The sequence below is a fragment of the Loxodonta africana genome, chromosome 14 (assembly GCF_030014295.1).
Source record: "Loxodonta africana isolate mLoxAfr1 chromosome 14, mLoxAfr1.hap2, whole genome shotgun sequence".
Classification (NCBI taxonomy): Eukaryota; Metazoa; Chordata; class Mammalia; order Proboscidea; family Elephantidae; genus Loxodonta; species Loxodonta africana.
Genome location: NC_087355.1, coordinates 79,436,410 through 79,458,830, shown reverse-complemented (window position 1 = coordinate 79,458,830; position 22,421 = coordinate 79,436,410). Strand labels below are relative to the sequence as shown.

General features: G+C 41.1%; 1 protein-coding gene across 8 annotated transcripts in view; it reads left to right on the top strand.

Moving 5' to 3' along the window:
- ASAP1 (ArfGAP with SH3 domain, ankyrin repeat and PH domain 1) overlaps window positions 1-22,421 on the top strand; it is a 360,432-nt gene that overhangs the window by 201,259 nt on the left and 136,752 nt on the right. For all 8 annotated transcript variants that reach the window (XM_064268087.1, XM_064268086.1, XM_064268091.1 and 5 more), the window contains one exon: window positions 10,519-10,591. In XM_064268087.1, coding sequence (XP_064124157.1) covers window positions 10,519-10,591 — 73 coding nt within the window. The remainder of the gene's footprint in view (window positions 1-10,518; window positions 10,592-22,421) is intronic.

Genomic DNA, 22,421 nt, shown 5'->3' with positions numbered 1-22,421 from the left:
GGTGAATGACTATAGGGAGCGATAATTCTAGTGTGGAAAATGATTATGGTAATTATTTGCAGACTAACAGTTACCGTCAAGTTGATCCCAACTCATGGCCAACCCTGCATGTGTCAGAGTAGAACAGTGTTCCGTAGGCCTTTCAGTGGCTGATTTTTATGAAGTATATCACCTGGCCTTTGTTCCAAGGCACATCCGGTTAGACTCAACCCTGCAGCCTTTAGGTTGGCAGCAGAGCATGTTAACTGTTTGCACCATACCCATTGCCATCAAGTTGATTCCAACTCATAACGACCCTATAGGGCAGAGTAGAACTGCTCCATAGGGTTTCCAAGAAGCATCTGGATTCGAACTGCTGACCTTTTGGTTAGCAGCCATAGCACTTAGCCACTACACCACCAGGGTTTGCACCATAGTTGTGTTTTAATTTCATCTGTGACCACTGCCTTTACCCTCTCAGGTAGGGTTTGACAAGATTCACAGTACCCACATGGTCGCTTTGGACTCCCCCAGGGACCCAGGGAATGGGCAGTCTTGCTTAGGTCTTGAGCAGTCAAGCAGTTCTGGGACCATCTCTTTATTAGTAGGAAGGGTGAGGGGGGTCATATCCACATCATGTTCTCAGGCCACAGCTTTTCCTAAAACCACCTGCAGGTCCTCCAATGTCACACATAGAAATGAAAGCAGCAGTCATTCTTCCATTATCCATTTGTTTGCTTTTCCGTTCTGTCATATTTTGCTGAGTACTGCACCACGCCAGGTACCATGTTACAGGTGAGGCATTTATTCTGGATCAGAAGGTCATAGAAGTATGGTCTGCATGACAGCCTTGATCATTCAGCCCTCCAGGTAGCTCGTCAGCTAACACGCTCTTTAAAACGGACTGAACAGATATTTTTACTGAGCTCTTTCTTTGCGTGCCAGCCTCTGTTTTTGATGCTGGTGATATAGTATTGAACAAGCCGGATACTTCCTTCCCTGACAGGTTACAATCTAGTGGGAAAGACAAACTGTGAACTAGGAACATGCCAAATAAGCTCATTTCAGAGAATGTTAAGTGCTGTAAGGTAAGCCTAGTAAAGTGGGATAATGAGTCGAAAGTGGCTGGGAGTCAAGTGGTCAGAAAGGCCCTTCAAGGAAAGGACGTTGTTGCTGAGTGTGGAAAAAAAAAAAGAAGAAACAAGCCAGGCCCCTTTAGATCTAAGGGAAGAGAGTTTTGATAAAAGGATTTCACTAGAGAGACCAGTAGTCGTAAAGGCTTTTGGGTGGGAACCAGCTTGATGGGTTCAGGAAGAATGCAAGCGTGGCTAGAATGTCATGGGTGGTGGAGAGTGTGGGGGCAGAGGAGGTCAGAGAGGGTGGCAGGGTGCATCACACAGAGCCTTGTAGGCAGGAGAGGATGAGGACCTAGATTTTATTTTAAGAACAGTGGTTTAAAATACCACAAGTCATTCATCCTTCTTGTCTTCCTTTTTCTCTTTTTTTTAATATCATTTCATTTAATTCAGCAATTCTTTCTGAACACCTTCTATGTGAAGAAAGGAATTATTCTGGATATTATTCTTACATGCCTTTTAGTTCGTCGAGTAAAGGAAGAGACACAGGTACCTGAACATCTAGACGATATAAGAAGGGAAAGAGTGGAATGAAGTGAGACATGCAGACACAGCCCCAGGCTAGCAAGAATTCATATTTTATGAATGACTTCCCTCATCAGTCTTATCAAAAGCTGTACCAAGCTTCCTATGTATTCTAAAAAAAAAAAAAAAATAAGGACCTTTTTGTTCTGCTGTGGCAAGTAGAAGAAGTAAGGGGGCACATGTCTGGGTAAGCAGAGGCAGATGCAGTGCTTAGTTTTGACGCTTCGGCCAGTGCCTGTGGAAGTGCCGGCACAGAGTGTTGATTATGTGCCAGGCCCAGTTATTAGATGAATAAGTGAATGGCTGCTGTAAACACCCTCGTCTAAGGATCCTCACTTGAGTGGTCTGTCTTGCTCTTCCCCTTTTTTCAAAGTCATGGGCATTTTTCTTTGTCATCATTTCTTCCGTCACCTTTGTTCACAACTCTCTTCGTTATCACTTTGCCTTTACAATTACGCACTTACACATTCTAGCATGTGGGACCTTACAGTGGATAATTGGGCCGTGGGGCTGAAGGAGAGCGTATGTCACCGTTCACCCTCAGAGACTTTATACATGGTTCATCAGGTGCCTAACCTCTCCTGGGTCCCAAACTCATCAACCCCCAGTCTCCCCCTCCGCCCCGCCACCTCCAGGGTAGCACACTTGCTCTACAAGCTTAAGGCTGAAGCAACCAGAGCCTGAACCAAAATTAGGCCGTAATAGTCTCCCCTTCCTTTCCCTGTTAAAGGAATAACACTTGTAAGAGAAACATTTGTTTTGTGGTGATTATGGGACAAATGCATATAGTAAATGCATTTTTGAAATTCCCTCTGCGAAGTGTGACTGTAAAGTAACAGAATGGAAACACTTCTTTTTCTTTCTGCGTGAATAAAATTTCCCTTCTTTATAGAAACCACTTTGGTAATGTTGTTGTTAGTTGGAGCCGAGTGGATTCCAACTCATGGCAGCCCCACATGTGCAGAGCAGAACTACTGTTTCAGAGGGTTTTCAAGGCTGTGACTGCTTGGAGGCAGATCGCCAGACCTTTTCTTCCGTGGTGCCACTGGGTGGGTTCAGACTGCCAGCCTTCAGGCTAGTAGTCCAGCGCTTAACAGTTCGCACCACCCAGCTACTAGCATTGGTAATAGGAGTACTTATTTGAGAGATGTTTTCCTGTCACTGCTTTTAAGTATTTCAGGAATTTCTCTCCTAGAGCCCCTTCAGAGGTGAAGGTAATGGTAGCCAGCAAGTTTTGAACACTTGTTCTGTGCAAGGTCCTGTGCTTGCAGCTTGTAGGCACATTAATACATTTAATGCCCAGTGCATCCCTGGAAGGTAGGTGTTACCTGTCTACTGCAGGATCTCTCTGAGAAGTTTCATGCTATTTATCGTCGCCCGCTGTTTCCTATCTATTAGTATATCATCAGATTTGGTTCCAAAGATTTGTGCTTATTTCCAGTAATCACATCCACCCAAACTAAGAGCAGTCTTCTCCACTTGAGTATATTCAAAAGAAGATGCCATAAATTTAGAAAGTAATTCCTAAAGTAGAAACTCTTAGTGAGCAGTGACAATAGTGTTGCCATTTCTTATCTAACGTAAGTGTATGATATTCCAATGAAATGTTTTAAAAGAAAGTTGAGAGAATAACTATTTTAAGGTGCAGAACTCACTTAGAATGTTAAAGTTCTGTCTTATTCTCAGCACTGCATGGTCATATCTGTGATAGCATATGTGACTGTTTATACACATGACATATGTCGTCAAGTGCTGCCGAGTTGGCTCCAACTCATAGCAACCTCATGTCCAACAGAACAACACACTGCCCCATCCTGTGCCATCCTCACGATTGTCATTATGCTTGAGCCCATGGTTGCAGCCACTGTTGTCAGTTAGTCTCCTTGAAGGTCTTCCTCTTTTTCTCTGACTTCTTCCAAGCATGCTATCCTTCTCCAGGAACTGGTCCCTTCTGCTAACATATGCAAAATATGCGTATGTAATTTTTAACATATACATACATTTAAATTTTGACTATTTAGAAGAATCATACAAGGCCCTGTTTCCTGAATCCCAAACTGACTTTTACACAGCCATTCTAAAGATGAGACTTAGGAAGCGTACTTTCCAGGTTTGTGAAGCTGAGCATACCGAGGAGTTCATTCATTTAATAGTCATTTATTGCTTTTATAAACGTTTTCGAGCATCTAATATCTGCTAGAAACTGGGAATTCATCCGTGAATGTGTTACACAAGGTCCCTGCCTTCCTAGAGCTTTAATTCTATACCATAAAAGCAAACAAACCGTGAACAGGATCGTTGCAGGGTGTGGTAGAAAATCCTAAGGACCACAGTGGTTCTGCCTACATCTGATTGTGGAGATGGTCCAGGACCGGGCAACATATCCTTCCGTTATACATGAGGTCACCATGAGTTGAGGGCCAATTCAGTGGCCATTAACAACAACAACGATGCTGTGGGAAAAACAGGTGAACGGGGGTGAGGGAGGGCGTGTGTGCTACCTTACGGTGACCTGAGAGGGCTGTTCTGAGGAACGGGCTTTTAATCTGGGCCTGGGCAATAAAAAAGAGCCAGCCGCTGAAGTTTGGGGAAGAGAGTTCCAGGCAGAGGGAGCAGTACGTACAGATGCCCTCAGCCAGGAACAAGCATGGTCAGGTTCACATGCATCTCTGAGAACATCTGTTACACTCCACTGTGACCGAGGGATACCACTTGGCCTGGAGGTATAAACGATTCCATGTCTCACTCTTGAGTCGCCCCAGACTCTCAAGAAATTTTCCATTCTTATGTCTATATTTTTTCTGCATCTTTCTGTTTGCTTACTCTAACACGATGCTTCTGCCAATATGGTTTTTCCGGCAGTGTCTTCTCTATGCCTAGGATTCAGATGACCAAGCTTGTTAGGACTCTGTCTGAAATAAAAGAAAAAGTCTCTGTGTCAGAGTTGGAAGTACTCGTCTAGATTAGCTGCCTGTTCTTGAGTGAGGTAGAAAATGTTGTTGTATTGCAAAATTTTAGATGGGTAATGTATTATAAAAAAAAAAAAATATTATAGAGATAGGTATATTCTATATTCTTTTTTTGTTTATTCTCTCTCTCACACTTACACACAAATTCACTCTTGAGTTGCTCAGTTTCTGATACATACTTAGAAATGCAGGTACATGTTTTGATATACTTTAACATACTTTTAATGGATTGTAATTTTATAACTCATTCAAATCTGCCAGTTTTCTCTTAGCCCTTATTGAATTTTACAGGTGTGACATTTCAAAAGGATGTCACTGCAGGTGTTGTTTGTCTGGCATTTGAAGGAATGGCACTTTGTAGCACATTTAGACCTGTTACTTCTTGAAGGAACCTTGTTTGATTCAACAACAGCATTCCCCAGCTCCCTTGAACACGGGGTTCTCAAAAATGGGTTTTACATTGTGCTGGAAGTTCTAGCCAGAGCAGTTAGGCTAGATAAAGAAATAAAGGGCATCCAGATTGGCAAGGAAGAAGTGAAAGTATCTCTATTTGCAGATGACATGATGCTATACACAGAAAACCCCAAGGAATCCTCCAGAAAACTACTGAAACTAATAGAAGAGTTCAGCAGAGTATTGGGATACAAGATAAACATACAAAAATCAGTTGGATTCCTCTACACCAACAAAAAGAACATCGAAGAGAAATCACCAAATCAATGCCATTTACAGTAGCCCCCAAGAAGATAAAATACTTAGGAATAAATCTTACCAGAGATGTAAAAGACTTATACAAAGAAAACTATAGTACAATTTTGCAAGAAACCAAAAGAGACTTACACATGTGGAAGAACAGACCTTGCTCGTGGATAGGAACACAACATTATAAAAATGTCTGTTCTACCAAAAGCGATCTATACATTTAATGCAATTCTGATCAAAATCCCAAGGACATTCTTTAAGGAGATGGAGAAACAAATAACCAACTTCTTATGGAAGGGAAAGAGGCCCCGGATAAATGAGGGATTACTGGAAAAGAAGAACAAAGTGGGAGGCCTTACACTACCTGATTTTAGAACCTATTATACCGCCACAGTAGTCAAAACAGCCTGGTACTGGTACAACAACAGATACATGGACCAATGGAACCGAGTTGAGAATCCAGACATAAATCTATCCACCTATGAGCAGTTGATATTTGACAAAGAACTCAAAACAGTTAAATGGGGAAGAGACAGTCTTTTTAACAAATGGTGCTGGCATAACTGGATATCCATATGCAAAAAAATGAAACAAGACCCATACCTCACTCCATGCACAAAAACTAATGCAAAATGGATCAAAGACCTAAATATAAAATCTAAAAGGATAAATATCATGGAAGAAAAAATAGGGACAACGTTAGGAGCCCTAATACATGGCATAAACAGTATAGAAAACATTATAAAGAATATAGAAGAAAAACTAGATAACTGGGAGCTCCTAAAAATCAAACACCTATGCTCATCCAAAGACTTCACCAAAAGAGTAAAAAGACTACCTACAGACTGGGAAAAAGTTTTTAGCTATGACATTTCTGATCAGGGCTGGATCTCTAAAATCTACTTGATACTGCAAAAACTCAACTACAAAAAGATAAATAACCCCATTAAAAAATGGGTAAAAGATATGAATAGACATTTCACTAAAGAAGACATTCGGGTAGCTAAGAGGTATATGAGGAAATGTTCACGATCATTAGCCATTAGCAAAATGCAGATCAAAACTACAATAAGATTTCATCTCATTCCAACAAGGCTGGCATTAACCCAAAAAACAAAATAATAAATGTTGGAGAGGCTGTGGAGAGATCGGATCACTTCTACACTGCTGGCGGGAATGTAAAATGGTACAATCACTTTGGAAATCAATTAGGTGCTTTCTTAAAAAGCTAGAAATAGAACTACCATAGGATTCAGCAATCCCACTCCTTGGAATATATCCTAGAGAAATAAGAGCCTTTACAAGAAATGGATATATGCACACCCATGTTCATTGCAGCACTGTTTACAATAGCAAAAACATGGAAGCAACCAAGGTGCCCATCAACAGATGAACGGATAAATAAATTATGGTATATTCACACAATGGAATACTACGCATCAATAAAGAACAGCAAGGAATCTGTGAAACATTTCATAACGTGGAGGAACCTGGAGGGCATTTTGCCAAGTGAAATTAGTCAGTTGCAAAAGGACAAATATTGTATAAGACCACTATTATAAGAACTTAAGAAATAGTTTAAACTGAGAAGAAAACATTCTTTCGTGGTTATGGGGGGGGGAGAGGGCATTTACTAGTTAGATAGTAGGTAAGAGCTACTTTAGATGAAGGGAAAGACAGCATGCAATACAGGGGAGGTCAGCACAATTGGACTAAACCAAAAGCAAAGAAGTTTCCTGAATAAACTGAATGCTTTGAAGGCCAGCGTAGCAGGGGCAGGGGTCTGGGGATCATGGTTTCAGGGGACATCTAAGTCAACTGGCATAATAAAATCTATTAAGAAAACATTCTGTGTGCATCCCACTTTGAAGAGTGGTGTCTGGGGTCTTAAACGCTAGCAAGCGGCCATCTAAGATGCATCAGTTGGTCTCAACCCACCTGGATCAAAGGAGAATGAAGAACACCAAGGACACAAGGCAATTACAAGCCCAAGAAACAGAAAGGGCCACATGAACCAGAGACTACATCATCCTGAGACCAGAAGAACTAGATTGTGCCCGGCTACAACCGATGACAGCCCTGACAGGGAACACAACAGAGAACCCCTGAGGGAGCAGGAGAGCAGTAGGATGCAGACCCCAAATTCTCGTAAGACCAGACTTAATGGTCTGACTGAGACTAGAAGGACCCTGGTGGTCATGGCCCCCAGACCTTCTGTTGACCCAGGACAGGAACCGTTCCCGAAGCCAACTCTTCAGACATGGATTGGACTGGACAATGGGTTGTAGAGGAATGCTGGTAAGGAGTGGGCTTTTTGGATCAGGTAGACACTTGAGACTAAGTTGGCATCTCCTGCCTAGAGGGGAGATGAGAGGGTGGAGGGGGTTAGAAGCTGACGAAACGGACACGGAAGGAGAGAGTGGAGGGAGAGAGCGGGCTGTCTCATTAAGGGGAGAGTAATTGGGAGTGTGTAGAAAGGTGTATATGGGTTTTTGTGTTAGAGACTGACTTGATTTGTAAACTTTCACTTAAAGCACAATAAAAGTTATTTAAAAAAACATGTGTTTTACTTGGCTTTTTTTTGCCAATGGCCAGACACTAGAGTGCATAAAAAGAAGTGTCATCCACACTTAACTGTGACTGTAGCTGTTCAGTGGGAATGTTTTTAATAACCTTTAAAAGTAAGTACTTGGACTTCACATCCTGTTAGTTTATAGACGAGTTGGTAAAACATTTAATATAAAATTCTGAGACTTTATCCCCTCAAAAGGGAACCAGATAGATGGTGTCATAAACTTATGGTTGAAATCAATATCCTTTGGCTCATTTGGAGTCCTTAATGGCACGCGGGCATTAAAGCCCACTTGTTAGTTTCTCAGAGAGGACCTGTCTTTATGTGGTCATTACTTCCCAAAGCTGACCTGATAAGTTACCTTGTTCCGGAAGCAGACCTTGTTTCCTATATTAAAGATCATTAAGATGTGGTAAGAGCCAGGGGAAACATGGACATGCTTTTTACAACATGGTTGAAAAAGCTTATGCTGGTTCTTCTCATGATATGTGACATGTAGCAAGCTACTTTACTTCTTTAAAGCCCAGGGGTTTTCCTGAGGGGGAAAAAAAAAACATAGTGATAATATGCGTACAAAAGATAAATGGTAGCTATTATTAGGATTGGAAACCCTGGCGGTGTAGTGGTTAAGTGCTACAGCTGCTAACCAAGAGGTCAGCAGTTCAAATCCCCCCAGGCACTCCTCAGAAGCTCTTTGGGGCAGTTCTACTCTGTCCTGTAGGGTCACTATGAGTCAGAATCGACTCGACAGCAGTGGGTTTGGTTTTTTTTTTTTTAATTATTAGTATTAATTTTTTTAAATGTTCTTGCTAATGCAGGTCATCAAAGTATAGGGCTGTTGGATTAAATCTCTTTCATGAGTGCTTGTTTGCACTTAACATGCATTGCTTTCTTTCCCTCTGACGCTCCTGGCAGCATAAACATCTTATATTTTCTTAACTCAGATTTCTCTCTGAAAACTGGTGGATAGTCCTCCCTGTGATGGCATGCTCTACTTTTAGCTTTAATTCATGACAGATATCATTGCAGTGCAGAATTGGATGTTTAGGAGGTCAGGTTCTGTTGTCAAAGACCTGGGTTCAATTCCTGCTCTGCCACCCTGGACATTTCAGCCTTTCTAAGCCTCTTGTTTCCGCGTCAGTAAAACACATATAGTAATAGCACTAATTTCATAGGGGTTTGTGAGAATTAAGGGAGAAAATCCATGTAAACCTCTTAGCACCATGATTCATACTAAAAAAAAAAAAAAAAAATTGTTTTCTTCCTTCTTTAAAGTACAAATCTTAAATATTATCTGTTCCCTGAAGCTATCTTGTAAAACAGTATTTCCTTAAGTGTGGTAGTACATGAGATGCTGGGAGATATTAAACAGGACAGGAGCCAATTGAAAATGATAGCTCCAGCTGAGCCACGTGTTTAGAGTGGCAGGAGAGACCAATATCCCAAAAGGAGGGGAACAAGAGGTTCCTGCTGCCATTGCAGTCACCACTTCCATACTTTTTCACTCCCTGGGGTGACCTTCACAGAAGTACTTAACCTCTGTGCAGTTCCATGTTGTCCTCTGAAGCTCTGAGTTTTCCATGATATAATGGATGGAGGAGCACTTTAATGTTTTTTTTTTGTGTTTTTTTTTTTAACATATACAAGTTCATTATTTTTACTGTTACTGCTCATGCCCCCCAAATCTTGACATACCATCCAGGAACCTCAGACCCGCGAGGAAGCAGAGAGGGCCTTAAAGTGATTTGAAGAAGTTGGTTCAGCATGCTTTGTATATATGTTGAATACACCGTATGTCTAGCACAACTTTTGTTCCTCCTTTTTAAACTGTTTTTGAAGTGTAATACACATACAGAAAGGAGTATATGTCCTGACTGTACGGTGAGATGAGTTTTCACAAACTGAACACAATTGTGTGTCCAGCACCCGGATTAAGAATCAACCGTGGCACCCCCTCAGAAGCCCGCTCCTTGTAGCACAAGTAGATTGATGTACAAGATGTCCTGATTCATCTTCTAAGAAATCATTCAAGAGCATTACCAGCATCATGGTAGCATTTTCCAGGCTGTGCTTTTTAGTAAGAGATTTTTTTAAATACAACTTCCATTATGTTATAGTTACATAATGTTTAACACTAAAAAGGAATCCTCGAGTTTAAAAGTGTTGTGAAAAACGTCTTCTGGTCATTCTTACTTATAACGTCCCCTTAAATGTTTTCTTCCTAACTGAAAATGCCAGTAAACGGTGTGTTTTGTTTCCTGGGTATTGTGTCGTTTGTCTTATGTTTGCCTTCCTCCCCTACTAGGCTGAAAACTCGTTGAGAGATGGAAACATCTCTGAATTCTTTGGGATCGTGCATCTGCTTTCCTATCCACGCCTTAGCATGCTGACTGACTGGCCGCCGTGTAGTCCATTTCCCCCGACACTGAGGGGCTTTTTGCTTTCGTAGAGTGACTTTGCACTTACCCTAAAAGTGTGACTCATCAAATTCTGGATAGTCCCACTCTGAAGTGTTTCACTATTAATAAATAGGGTAGATTGCTGTACAGAAGAACAAAACAAGTACCATTATGCCGTTTTTCAATTTACCAGATTTTCTAACATCATGTTTTTTCCTGTTTGTTTTCTCTTCTAGGCTCTCGACCAAGATAGAACAGCCTTACAGAAAGTGAAGAAGTCTGTAAAAGCAATATATAATTCTGGTCAAGGTAAGCCCTCACCAAAACAGATAACATGAATTGTAAATAATGGCTGCAGATTTTTCTCTGTTGTTTGTTAGATGGTAAGTTTATGGAGTACTTGATACAAATGGAAAAGTAAATAGATGAAAGAAATTCAGTTTCCTCTTTTTTCTCTGCCTCTGTTTCCAAAGGAAAGAGAAAAAAATACTATTTGCAGTATATTTTTTAAAACTTACTCTTTTTTAAAAAATTCTGATAGAAATATATATAACAAAACATTTGCCAATTCAGCATTTTTTACACGTACAATTCAGTGACATTGGGTTATGTTTTTTCATGTTGCACAACCATCATCATTATCCTTTTCCGGAATATTCCATCGCCATTAACAGAAACACAGTGCCCCCTAGGCAATGAGTTCCCCACTCCCTCCCTTCTACCCCTGATACCCGCTAATAAGCTTTAATCTCCGTACATTCACCTACCTCCTATAAGCAGGATCATACAGTATTTGTCCTTTTGTGAGTGATGATTTCACTGCTGCATAGTATTTTCAAGGTTCATCCATGTCATAAAAAAAAAAAAAAAAATTTTCTTTTTTTTAATATTTTCAAGGTTCGTCCATGTCATAGCATGTAATAAAGACTTCATTTCACTTTATGGCTGAGTAATATTCCATTTTGTGTATACACCACATTTTGTTTATCCATTCATCTGTTGATGGACTTTCAGGTTGTTTCCACCTTTTGCTATTGTGAGTAAGTGCCACGGTGAGCATTGGTGTATAGGTTTCTGTTTGTATTCCTACTTGCAATGGATTTATTATACATCTAAAAACTTAATAGATTTATAGGTAATTTTGTCACAAGTCCCATGAGGTATTTAAAATTCCTTTGTGTAGTTGGTCAGCCCGTAATTCGGTTAAGCACTTGGGGATCTTGTCCTGCTTGGAGACCAAAATATATTGTCAGTGAGTAGGAAGGAACAGATTAAATTAAGATAAACAATTGGTAACCACAAAATTGTAGGCTCCACTGCCCAAGGGAAGGAGAGGCGTGGAAACATGAATGGGTTTTAAGGCCTCTGATTCATATCTTCCGTTATTGTCCTTGCAGTAGCAGCTCCCTTACCCAAGGGTCAGTTCTTTAAGAAGTCAGCTGTCTATAACATGACCGAAAACTCAGGAGGAGGAGGCAGCAGAGTATCAGGAAAGAGAACCAGCTTTGAAGTTGGACAGATGTGGGTTTGAATCCTTGCTGTGCTACTTACTAGCAACGTGACCTTGAACTAGTTACTTTACTTTTAAAACTAGAATAGTGGTAGTTCTCTCAAAGGGTTGTTGATGGAATTTAATAAGCCAGTGGTACAACTGGTTAATTAATGAGCTTGGCCGCTAACTAAAAGATTGGAGGCTCAAGTCTACCCAGAGGCACCTTGGAAGAAGGGCCTGGTGCGACAGGAGGCCTCCATGAGTCGGAGTGAACTTGACAGAAACTGGTTGGTTTAATAAGTATAAAGGGCCTACCACATCACGGGAGTTCAATAAGTGGTAGTTGCTTTTAATTTTATCGTCTTAAAATTATGGAGCTGAAAGCAACATAGAACATGGCAACACTCAACCCTCAGACACTTTATGCCCTCCCCTCCCCCACCATCATAGCTGGCAATCACTGGTCTAACTAAACTGGAAATCAAATAGTCTCTTATCTTCCTTAAAAGCCTAGGCCTTAAAACACTCCATATAATCTTAATTGTTAATACATTCCCACCCTGATGCCTTGATGACTCTAATTTCTTTATATCCGATAAAATACTAATGTCTAATTACTGTAGACAAATGACAGTTGTCTAGTTATGTATTGACCAAGTGTTGTTTTAAGTCTTGGCTTAAATTATATACCTTATTTATAACTTCTACCCTTAGCTCCATTTTTTTTTATTAACTTTTATTAAGCTTCAGGTGAACGTTTACAAATCCAATCAGTCTGTCACATACAAGTTTACATACATCTTACTCCGTACTCCCACCTGCTCTTCCCCTATTGAGTCAGCCCTTTCAGTCTCTCCTTTCGTGACAATTTTGCCAGCTTCCCTCTCTATCCTCCCATCCCCCCTCCAGACAAGAGCTGCCAACACACTCTCAAGTGTCCACCTGATATAATTAGCTCTTCATCAGCATCTCTCTCCCACACGCTGACCAGTCCCTTTCATGTCTGATGAGTTGTCTTCGGGGATGGCTCCCGTCCTGTGCCGACAGAAGGTCTGGGGAGCATGGCCGCCGGGATTCCTCTAGTCCCTTAGGTCCATTTTAATGGACTCCCACAATGTACAAGGCCCTTTATAGCTGTTAGCTCTTTGGCAAGGCAGGTGGAATACCTAGCTAGTAGGTGCCGCGAGGGGAGCTTCTGAGGTTCTGTTGTTCTATTTTTTGATTTTTATTTATTTATTTTTTTGTGGTTACATGGTTATATTAACTTTTTGATAACTCATCAAATGCTACTTTTCTGTATGTATATATGTTATGCACCAATAAAAGTGTATTTCAAATGTACATACAAGCACGTTCACTGAAGCGTTGATTATCATTTGGAAAAATGAAAGGACATCGTGCTTGATAAACTGGAAGAGCAGTGAAAAAGGGAAGGACCCTCGATGAGATGGATTGACACAGTGGCTCCAACAGTAGGCTCAAGGGTAACAGTGATCATGAAGATGGTGCAGGACCGGGCAGTGTCTTGTGTTGTACATAGGGTCACTATGGGCCGGAACCCACTCAGCAGCACCTAACAACAACAACGTAACTATTAAGCAGTTTAAAAAAAAGCTCAAGCGGTATAGCTCCTAACCTAGTAATATGAATCTTAACTCTGTCACTACTTGTTAAAGTCAAATAAGTTACTGAACTTCATGAGTCTTAACTTCCCTCACCATAAAATACTACCTAATTTGTAGGGTACTGTGGCAGGAGGAAGAGGTTGCCCCTGAATGTGTGTAAGGTGGAGTGTTCAAGGACTGTATGCAGACTTTGGTTGCCATTTCCTCCAGTCAGTTGTATTCCCTTATGGATGGGAGCCACGGCTAAGTTAGCTTTGAATCCCCCAGCCTAGAGTACGGGTTCTCCTCTGTGCTTCCTCCTAGGTCTGTGCTACCCAGTGAGAGCCTCTACTCATATATGGCTATTTAAATTTTAATTAATTAAATTAAAAATTCAGTTCCCAGTCCTAGTAGCTACACTTCAGGCACTCAATGGCCACATGTAACTAGTGACTGCCGTATTGGACAGTGCAGATAAAGAACATTTCCATCATCACAGGAACATCTTTAGGACAGTGCTTCTGTGGTGGAACGTGTATCCCCGTTGTATTGTAATTGCTGACCAGTCTCAACTAGTCTTCCTTGCACTAGACCAGTAATCCTCAACCTTGACTGTTCACTGAAGTCATCTTAAAAAAAAAAAGGAAGAAGAAGAAATCAGGCAATCCCAGGTATACAAAAAAAACCCCCCAAACCTGTTGACATTGAGTTGACTCACGGCAGCGCTGTACCACAAAGTGGAACTGCCCCATATGGTTTACAAGGAGCACCTGGTGGGTTCGAACTGCTGACCCGGTAGCAGCTGTAGCTCTTAACCACTACGCCACCAAGGTTTCCATTCCTAGCTATAGGGATTTAAAAAGAATTACTGCCTAGGTGATTCTCATGTGCTTCTACAATTGAGAACTGTTGTGCTGGGTTAGGAACTCCTTGATGAGGGCTGGTTCTGAGTCTTCCATCTTTATATTTCATGTATTTCTCAACATAGTTTACTAGTTTATTCAACAGATACTTATTGAGCACGTGTAATGTGCTACTACTCTGGGTGTTAATCACATAATTAAACTGGAGTGTAGAGTAAAACCTGCAAGAGCTGGAATCTGTAAGATGGAAACCTGTCAGAGAAGGAAAACTCAAATATTTTCCACTAATAAGAAGGGCAAGACAAGGCACAAAACTTGAAAAACTCGGAACAGCAAGGCTGTCCTGTCATGTTCCAGCTCTCACAGGTTTCACTGTATAATTAGAAACTGGTCAGTGCTATACAGGAGAGCTTAAAGGATGCCAAGAGGGAGATAGCAAGAAGGATCTGAGGTAGTTTGAGGAGGGTGGTAATGGGAGCACCTCTCAGAGAAAATGGCATTCATTGGGGCTCATGCTGTACCAGATATTGTGGGTAGAAAATCGACTTGATGGCACGTAACAGCAACAGGCTAAGCCAAACAAGGCCATGAAGCAGGCACTACCATTATCCCCATTTTATGGATGATAAAGCTGAAGCTTAGAGCCAGACTAACTTGTCCAAGATGCCATACCTAGCAGGTAAAGGAAGGGAAGACCTAGGTAATTCCATCTGTGGTGTTCAATGGTACTCAGTACTTTGTTTTCCTGGCACATAGTCTGGGGCTCAACAAGTGTTGAATGACTCACTGTTTGCTCACTGGGTAGGTACCTGGGAAGCGCTCCTTGAATGGCTGTTGAATATTCACTAATGAATATTCATGAATGAATCAATCAAATGTAACCCCCCAGCAGCCTAATCCATGGGATGACTTTGCTGGTTCCTGGCTGGCAGCCACCACAGTGGCTGTCTTGCCCGTGGTGTGGAAACATGAGTATAAACCCAGCTCCCTAAGGGCTTCTCCCAGACTCCTGGGGCCTGATAGGGTTTCTGCAGCCAGGAAGGAGTCATGCACACCCAGTGTTTGGTCAGCTTGTGTAGATTGTGGGCAGCACTATGACATTTAATTCTTAAAAAACAGCTGGATGAGTAAAACAGTGTTGTTGAGCATCTTTCCATGATACATGTTCAGTGGAATCCGAGTGGTCCCCGTCCAAGGGCTTTTGGCCTTATCCAGAGAAGCCACAAGAGGCTGCACCCTGGTATCCATTTCCCAATGTGTTTTTGTAATTTTCTTGTTTTCTCACAGTGCTTAAGTGACATGAAGCCCGTCGGATATTCTTTAACGATTTAAAAAGCATATCTGTATTTCTGGGGTGCAATTACTAGCCCCGCCTATACCTCAAGTGATGAAAGATAAAAAATACATTATTTTTACACATAAGCTTTGTCTGTATTCATTAGTAAACAGCATAGTAATAAGAGAAGTTTATTAGAAAAGCATTGTTATCTTAATGAAAGCCTTTTAGCTTGAAAATTGCTTTGAAAATTTTTTTCCCACTTGTCCTCACTGTGTATAAGGTAGGGCTTCAAACCAGTTCAGTCCAATTTGACCCCCTGCTGAGTGTTTGCATTTCCACAGGTTTGAACCAGAATGAACCTCTACAAAACTCTGCCATAAGGACACTTTAAAAAAAAAAAAAAGGAAAACAAAAAGCCTCAATTCCGTGAAATGGTTTGACCAAGGGAAAAATTTCCAAGCTATTAGGTTTTCCTGCATTGTTGCTAAGTTTTGAAGCCTTCACATTCTTAATCTGTGAAATATATTGTCATTTAGAAAGTTTGCTTTAGTGGTCATTTCTTTCTCACTCACTCGCTGATAACATGTTTAAAATAACTAGTACTTCATTGAGTACTGTGGAAGTTTTAAAATATGTCTGCAATTCTTTGACTTTTTTTTTTTTCAAAAGATGGCATCTAGTTTCCTCTGACTTAACTGTAAGCCAAACTTAGGGACTCGCTGCTAATGACCAGAACATAGCTAAAGTGTTGCTGTGTGATTGCCAAGCCAAGTCATCAAAGAGATAGCTCCACCTGGGTCTCTTTCTCTCTTTCTGGTCATTTGCTTTGAAGGAAACCAGCTACCATGTCAGGAGGACACTCAAGCAACCCTGTGGCAAGAGGCCTTCTACCAAAAACCATCATCACTAACTTGCTAGCCTTGTGAGTGAGCAACTTGGAAGCAAATCTACCATCCCCAGTCAAACCGTCAGATGACTGCAGTCCTAGCTGAGATCTTGCTCTCAATCCTTGTGAGACAACCAGGGCAGAACAGTAGGAGGAGAGCTGGCATTCATAGCACTTCCTTGCCTTGCAGGCATGGGTATGCGCATCCCATGGTAGGCCAGTGTGTGGCTATTAAGAAAGAAGAGCTGACTGCTTCTCTGTGCTGTACATACTCTACTTTTATACAATGGAAGAGTCCGTGGTTCATATTCATTCACCGATGTACTGAATTTGTTGTTCTACTGAAGAGTTAGTTGAGTTGAAAATGTTAATCTTTTTGAACAGATATAGTAGTGTTACATGGAGCCCTCGTGGCACAGTGGTTAAGAGCTCGGCTGCAAACCAGAAAGATCAGCAGTTCAAATCCACTAGCTGTTCCTTTGAAACCCTATGGAGCAGTTCTCCTCTGCTCTGTAAGGTCACTGTGAGTCAGTATCGACTTGATGGGAACGGGTTTGTTTTTTCTTTGTTTAAGGTTCCCTAGGTGGTGTAAGGTTGGTGATTCAAACCCATCTGGGCCACTGTGGAAGAATAGGCCTGGTGATCTGCTTCTGATAAGAGTACAAGCCAAGAAAACCCATTTTGCTAATTTATCTATTTTAAGAAATAGCGCATGGTACATGGTGAAATCCAAGATTTTGAAGGTAAAGTACTAAATTCATCAGTGGATAGGAAGTGAATGTTTTTGTATCCAAGCAACTTCAGGTCACTGTAGCTACTTTTTACTTAAACATTTTCTTCAGTTTGATGGCATTGTGTGAAATGAATTGTTAAGTGGAGTTGGTAATTAATTTTGGTCTCTTTTTTTTTTTTTTTAGCATGGTGTTGCCTAATGCTAATTTTAATCCTTTGGTTTTCAGTAGGAGAAAATTTTTCTTAACATAGATAAGAGATAAAATAGATTAAGATTTTAATAAAAAGATAAGGACAAAATGTCAGAAGGTATGCAAAGAGCAGCTGGTCTGTGTTTAGGAAATTTCATCATTTTAGTTGATTTCCAAGTTTGTGGATAATAACCCAATTAAAAAAATTTTTTTTAATTAATGTAAGCTTGTTAGTTAAACATAATTATAAGGTTTTAGAAGTAGGAAGCTTTAGATAAAAGTATTATAAATACCTTTTGGTGGTGGTGGTGATTTGAGCAAAGTTGAAACAAACTCCTTTGGGGCTTCAGGGCATTTTGCATTCTTGTGGGTCCCTCATTACTGGTTAAGAGTTGTAAACAAATGATCAAGGAAGAGAGCTTTTTCCAAAGCAAGTTATTTTCATCCAGGAGAGCATTACACATCAAATTATGGAGGCATAAAACTGGAGGGAGTTTAAAGATTGCCTTTAGAAAATTGGAGTCTCTTTCCAGAATAATCTGAGAACTCCAGGTTTTTTAAGATGTTCCCATTTTGGGATTCAAGTCATTGGATCAGATATTCTTTTTGAAATCAGAAGCTGTTTGTGTGTGTGTATGTGTATGTTTCCTTCCTTTGTGTATCATGGAATGAGTGCTTCCAGTTTTATTTAGAATAAGTTTATTTCTTAGGTACGCTTGCGTCTTACAGCAGCATAGGTCGTGAGAAATTATCTCATTTTACATTTTAAAAAAAAAATGAAGAGCACTCATTCTGCAACCAGTAGTTTGGGAGTTTTTTAAAACCTCAACCAACATGAACAGCGGAAATACTCTGTTAAAGGTGAGTATAAAAATGTGTTTCTCTGCCTTGATGGTTCCATTTTGGTAGAAATAATGATTAATAATTGCTGTCGTTTGTTAAGCACATACTATGTGCTGGGTAGAGCCATTGGGGCCTTAGGTACATTTATGATGGCACTTCATCTTCTCACAGTCCTGTATGAAAGGCAACATTCTCCCTAACTTAGGGGTGAAGGAAATTGGTCATTATAATTAATTGAAAACCTTTAATCAAAACTGCAAGAAATTTCAGCCAATATTTCTTCAAGTTTTTTATTTCTTTCTGTAATCTCTTTCCTTTTTCTGGGGCGCCAGTCACATTTGTGTTAGGCTTCTAGATGCCAACCCACAGGTCGTTGGGACTCTGTTAGCCTTTATACCCTGTGCTTCAAGTTGTAGAAATTCTACTGCCTTGTCTTCAGGTTTATAGCTCATTTCTTCTGCAGTGTCCAGAAAACCTGCATTTTATTTTTTCTATTCTATTTATTCAGAATGATTAACTATTAGGAGAGGGTGGTAATAGGATGAACAAGATAATCAGCGATTGCTGCCCCCTGGGTCTTAGAGTTCTCTGTAAAGTAACATTTACCCTGGAGTTGCGTTTTATTGGAGGTTAGGTTTTAAAGCCTGTATATACGGAAAGTATTACGTGAGGTCAAAATAACCCTTGAAAATCCTTGGATGGCCCATGAATTACACTTAAAATATAAATCATTTGGTGTTTTTACAAAGTGTTGGCATTCATTTAAGGACCGTGGTATTTAAAACACACACACAGAGGAAATCTTTCAGCCAGTCACCATTGCCCAGGAAGATGCTCCCACTGTGGGCAGGTGTGGGGAGAGTAGATGGTACCATCCATCCTGTCCACCCTGGGCCACACACTCATTGAGTGGGATGGAGGGCCCCAGTGATACTTAAATTGTTCTTGCTCTTTCCTACTCTTTCAAATTTTCTAAATTTTCATAAGTAAGGGGCACAGATGTATGCTATTACTGTGGTGTTCAGTCCTTCTCAATTAGTCCTTTATTACACTGTTCCCATAATCAGGTTAATGACTACAGGTATGCTTAAAGACCACCTTTCTGCACTGAGCAGACCTTCCTTGACCATGACATTGCTAGCCTACTTTTTGGTATACCTTGCTGCCAGTGGAAACCCTGGTGGCGTAGTGATTAAGAGCTACAGCTGCTAACCAGAAGATTTGCAGTTCAAATCCACCAGGTACTCCTTGGAAACCCTATGGGACAGTTCTACTCTGTCCTTTAGGGTTGCTGTGACGGCAGCGGGTTTTTGCTGCCCATTACTCCAAATTGCATCTTAACCACACTGTTGGATGGTTTCTGTCTCATCAAACTAGGGCTGTTTTTTCCTGTATAAAAAAGACGTAGCAATTAAAATGTAGAAAGACTCTGTGGAGAAATGCCAGGGCCATCGGCTTTATTTCTGTGTGTGGTGTTCTCCCAATTCTGTGAAAATCCTGCCTCCTTCTCATGGTCTCACCTGACCACATAGAGCAAATTCATCACAGCTGTTCACATAAGAAACTATCTTAAGGCAACCATGCCCAGTGATAACCACTAGAAAGCAGTCATGCATGTATTGAATTCCATTTATAGTTTGGATGTGGGCAAGAATTTTAAAGTGTCTTTTACGAGGGCTGGGGGGTTCTCTCAAGTTGCGTTTCTAGTCAGAAACATTACTGCTTATTGATTTTTTGATGTCCTGTCTGGGTATGAAAATCAAAGCAAGTTGCTGTTGATTCTGAAGTGTTTTTCATTGATAGTCATGCAATAAGACAGAGCACTCGGGGAATGAGATTGAGGAAGTTGACTTTACACTGTCAGTTTGTCACTTGAATTCTTAAGACGACAGAATGTTCTCAGGTCTTTCATGTCTCATAACTGATCAAACGTACTTTTTTCTTTATAGAGAGTCGGAGGGTAGCGGGTATGCTCTGAAAAACATGGGACTGATTGTTTTAAATGACCTGTTTTTTTTGTCATTGTGGTATTGTTATTAGTTGCTGTGAATCAATTCCGTCTCCTGTTATAGAGTAGAACTGCTCCATAGAGTTTTCTTGGCTGTAATCTTTACAAAAGTAGATCTCGAGGCCTTTCTTCCACAATGCCACTGGGTGGGTTCAGACTGCCACCGTTACGGCTAGAGGTCAAGCACAAAGCATTTGCGTGACCTGGGGACCTTTCTTTTTCTCGTTGTTGTTGTTAACTGCCGTGAAGTCGGTTCCAACTCATAGTGACCCTGAGTACAACAGAATAAAACACTGCCCAGTCCTGCCCCAGTCACACAGTCGTCGCTGTGTTTAAGGGCATTGTCGTAGCCACTGCGTCAGTCCATCTCATTGAGGGCTTTCCTCTTGTTCAGTGACCATCTACTTTTTCAAGCAGGATATCCTTATCTCCAGGGACTGGTCCCTCCTGATAACATGTCCAAAGTACGTGAGATGAAGTCTCGCCAGCCTTGCTTATAAGGGGCATTCCGGATGTACTTCTTCAAAGACAGATTTGTTTGTTCTTCTGGCAGTCCATGGTGTATTCAGTATTCTTCACTAACTTTTCTCATTATAGAAGTATAATATTATTAACATGTTTGCTGTAGAAAATTCAGATGAGATAAAAGAAGCAAATGTAAATCAGCCACATTCTTTTTTAAAGCTTTTTGTTGTATATATTCTGAGTCACAAATGTGCACACTTACATGGCACTCAGCCCGTTTGTGCACTCTTAGGTCCTCATTCTCTTACCGTCCACATTCAGGTTTATACCTTTTCCAGGAATTCTGAAGGGGAGAGACTTGTTTTTGTGAATGTTCTGTGTCATCTGCAGTGAGAAGTCAGAGGAGGCCTGATGGGAAGAGCAGTGGGCTCCCAGGCAGGAGAGCTGGAATGGGATCTCGGCTCGGGAGGGAGCAGCTGAGTGTTTCTCGACACCACCACCAGTTACCATTGAGTCGATTCTAACTCATAGCGACCCTGTGTGTGTCAGAGTAGAAATGTGCTCCGTAGGGTTTTCAGTGGTTGATTTCTCAGAAGTAGATTGCCAGGCCTTTTTTTCAAGGTTCCTCTGGGTGGACTCTAACCTCCAACATTTCAGTTAACAGCTGAGTGTATTAACCGTTCGCACCACCCAGGGACTCCGTTTAGTCCCTTCAGTTCTCAACACCTCAGTTTCCTTATCTTTGAAACAGATGATGATCCCTACCTTGTCTGTTGAGGAGTCCCTGGGTGGTGCATGTGGCTAAGTGCTCAACTACTAACTGAGAAGTTGACAGTTCAAACCTGCCCAGAGGTACCTCGAAGGCAAGCCTGGTGATTTGCTTCCAAAACCCTATTGAGCAGGTCTACCCAGCAACATATGGGGTTGCATGAGTCAGTCGACTTGAAGGTAGCTGACAGCAACAACAACCCTGCCTGTTTATGACCTAGTAGTGGAGTCCAGTGGCACAGTGGTTAAGAGCTCAGCTGCTAACCAAAAGGTCACCAGTTCAAATCCACCAGCCGCTCCAGAAAACCCTGTGGGTTGCTATGAGTCGGAATCGATTCGAGGGCAACAGGTTTGGTTTGGCTTTAGTGATTATAAAATGACATGAGAATTCTTTGGTAGCCTAAAATACACTATATATACCTTAAGAGGAATTCGCGGTGTCAGACAAATACTGAATTTCACCATCAACTGACACGGGAGAGACTTGCTGCCTTTGGATCTTCCTGGTGCACATGTGCCGTTGCCCTTCCATCCAGCTCACCAGACTGTGTGCTGCTCAAGGCAAGAAGCTTTGCTTTCCAACTCAGTTAATGTTTTCCCTGTGACTCTGAACACTCCGGAATCTCTTTATCATCGAAGATAAACACAGACCTCCCTGAATCAAAAAAAAGAACTTGCAAGCCAATATTTTCAAGTCAATTTCAAGGGTTTTTGAAAACCCTGAAATAGAGTTCAGAACCATTGATTGATTAATATAAACAGTGTATTAGTACATAATATATGCATATAATGTATATAATATTAATATATAAATAACTTACTAAATAAATGAATAGGCATTTATTAGAAACCTCTACTTGAAAATGTTTTACTGACATGGCTGGATGGTCAAAAGTAGATAGGGACTGTCTGCCTGGGCCAGGTCTGTTGCTGGCTGCCTCACTTACCAGCACAAGAGCCCTGTGAGGTTTTAGTTAGTCGGTAAGTATTTTTATGAAAGGAGCCTGG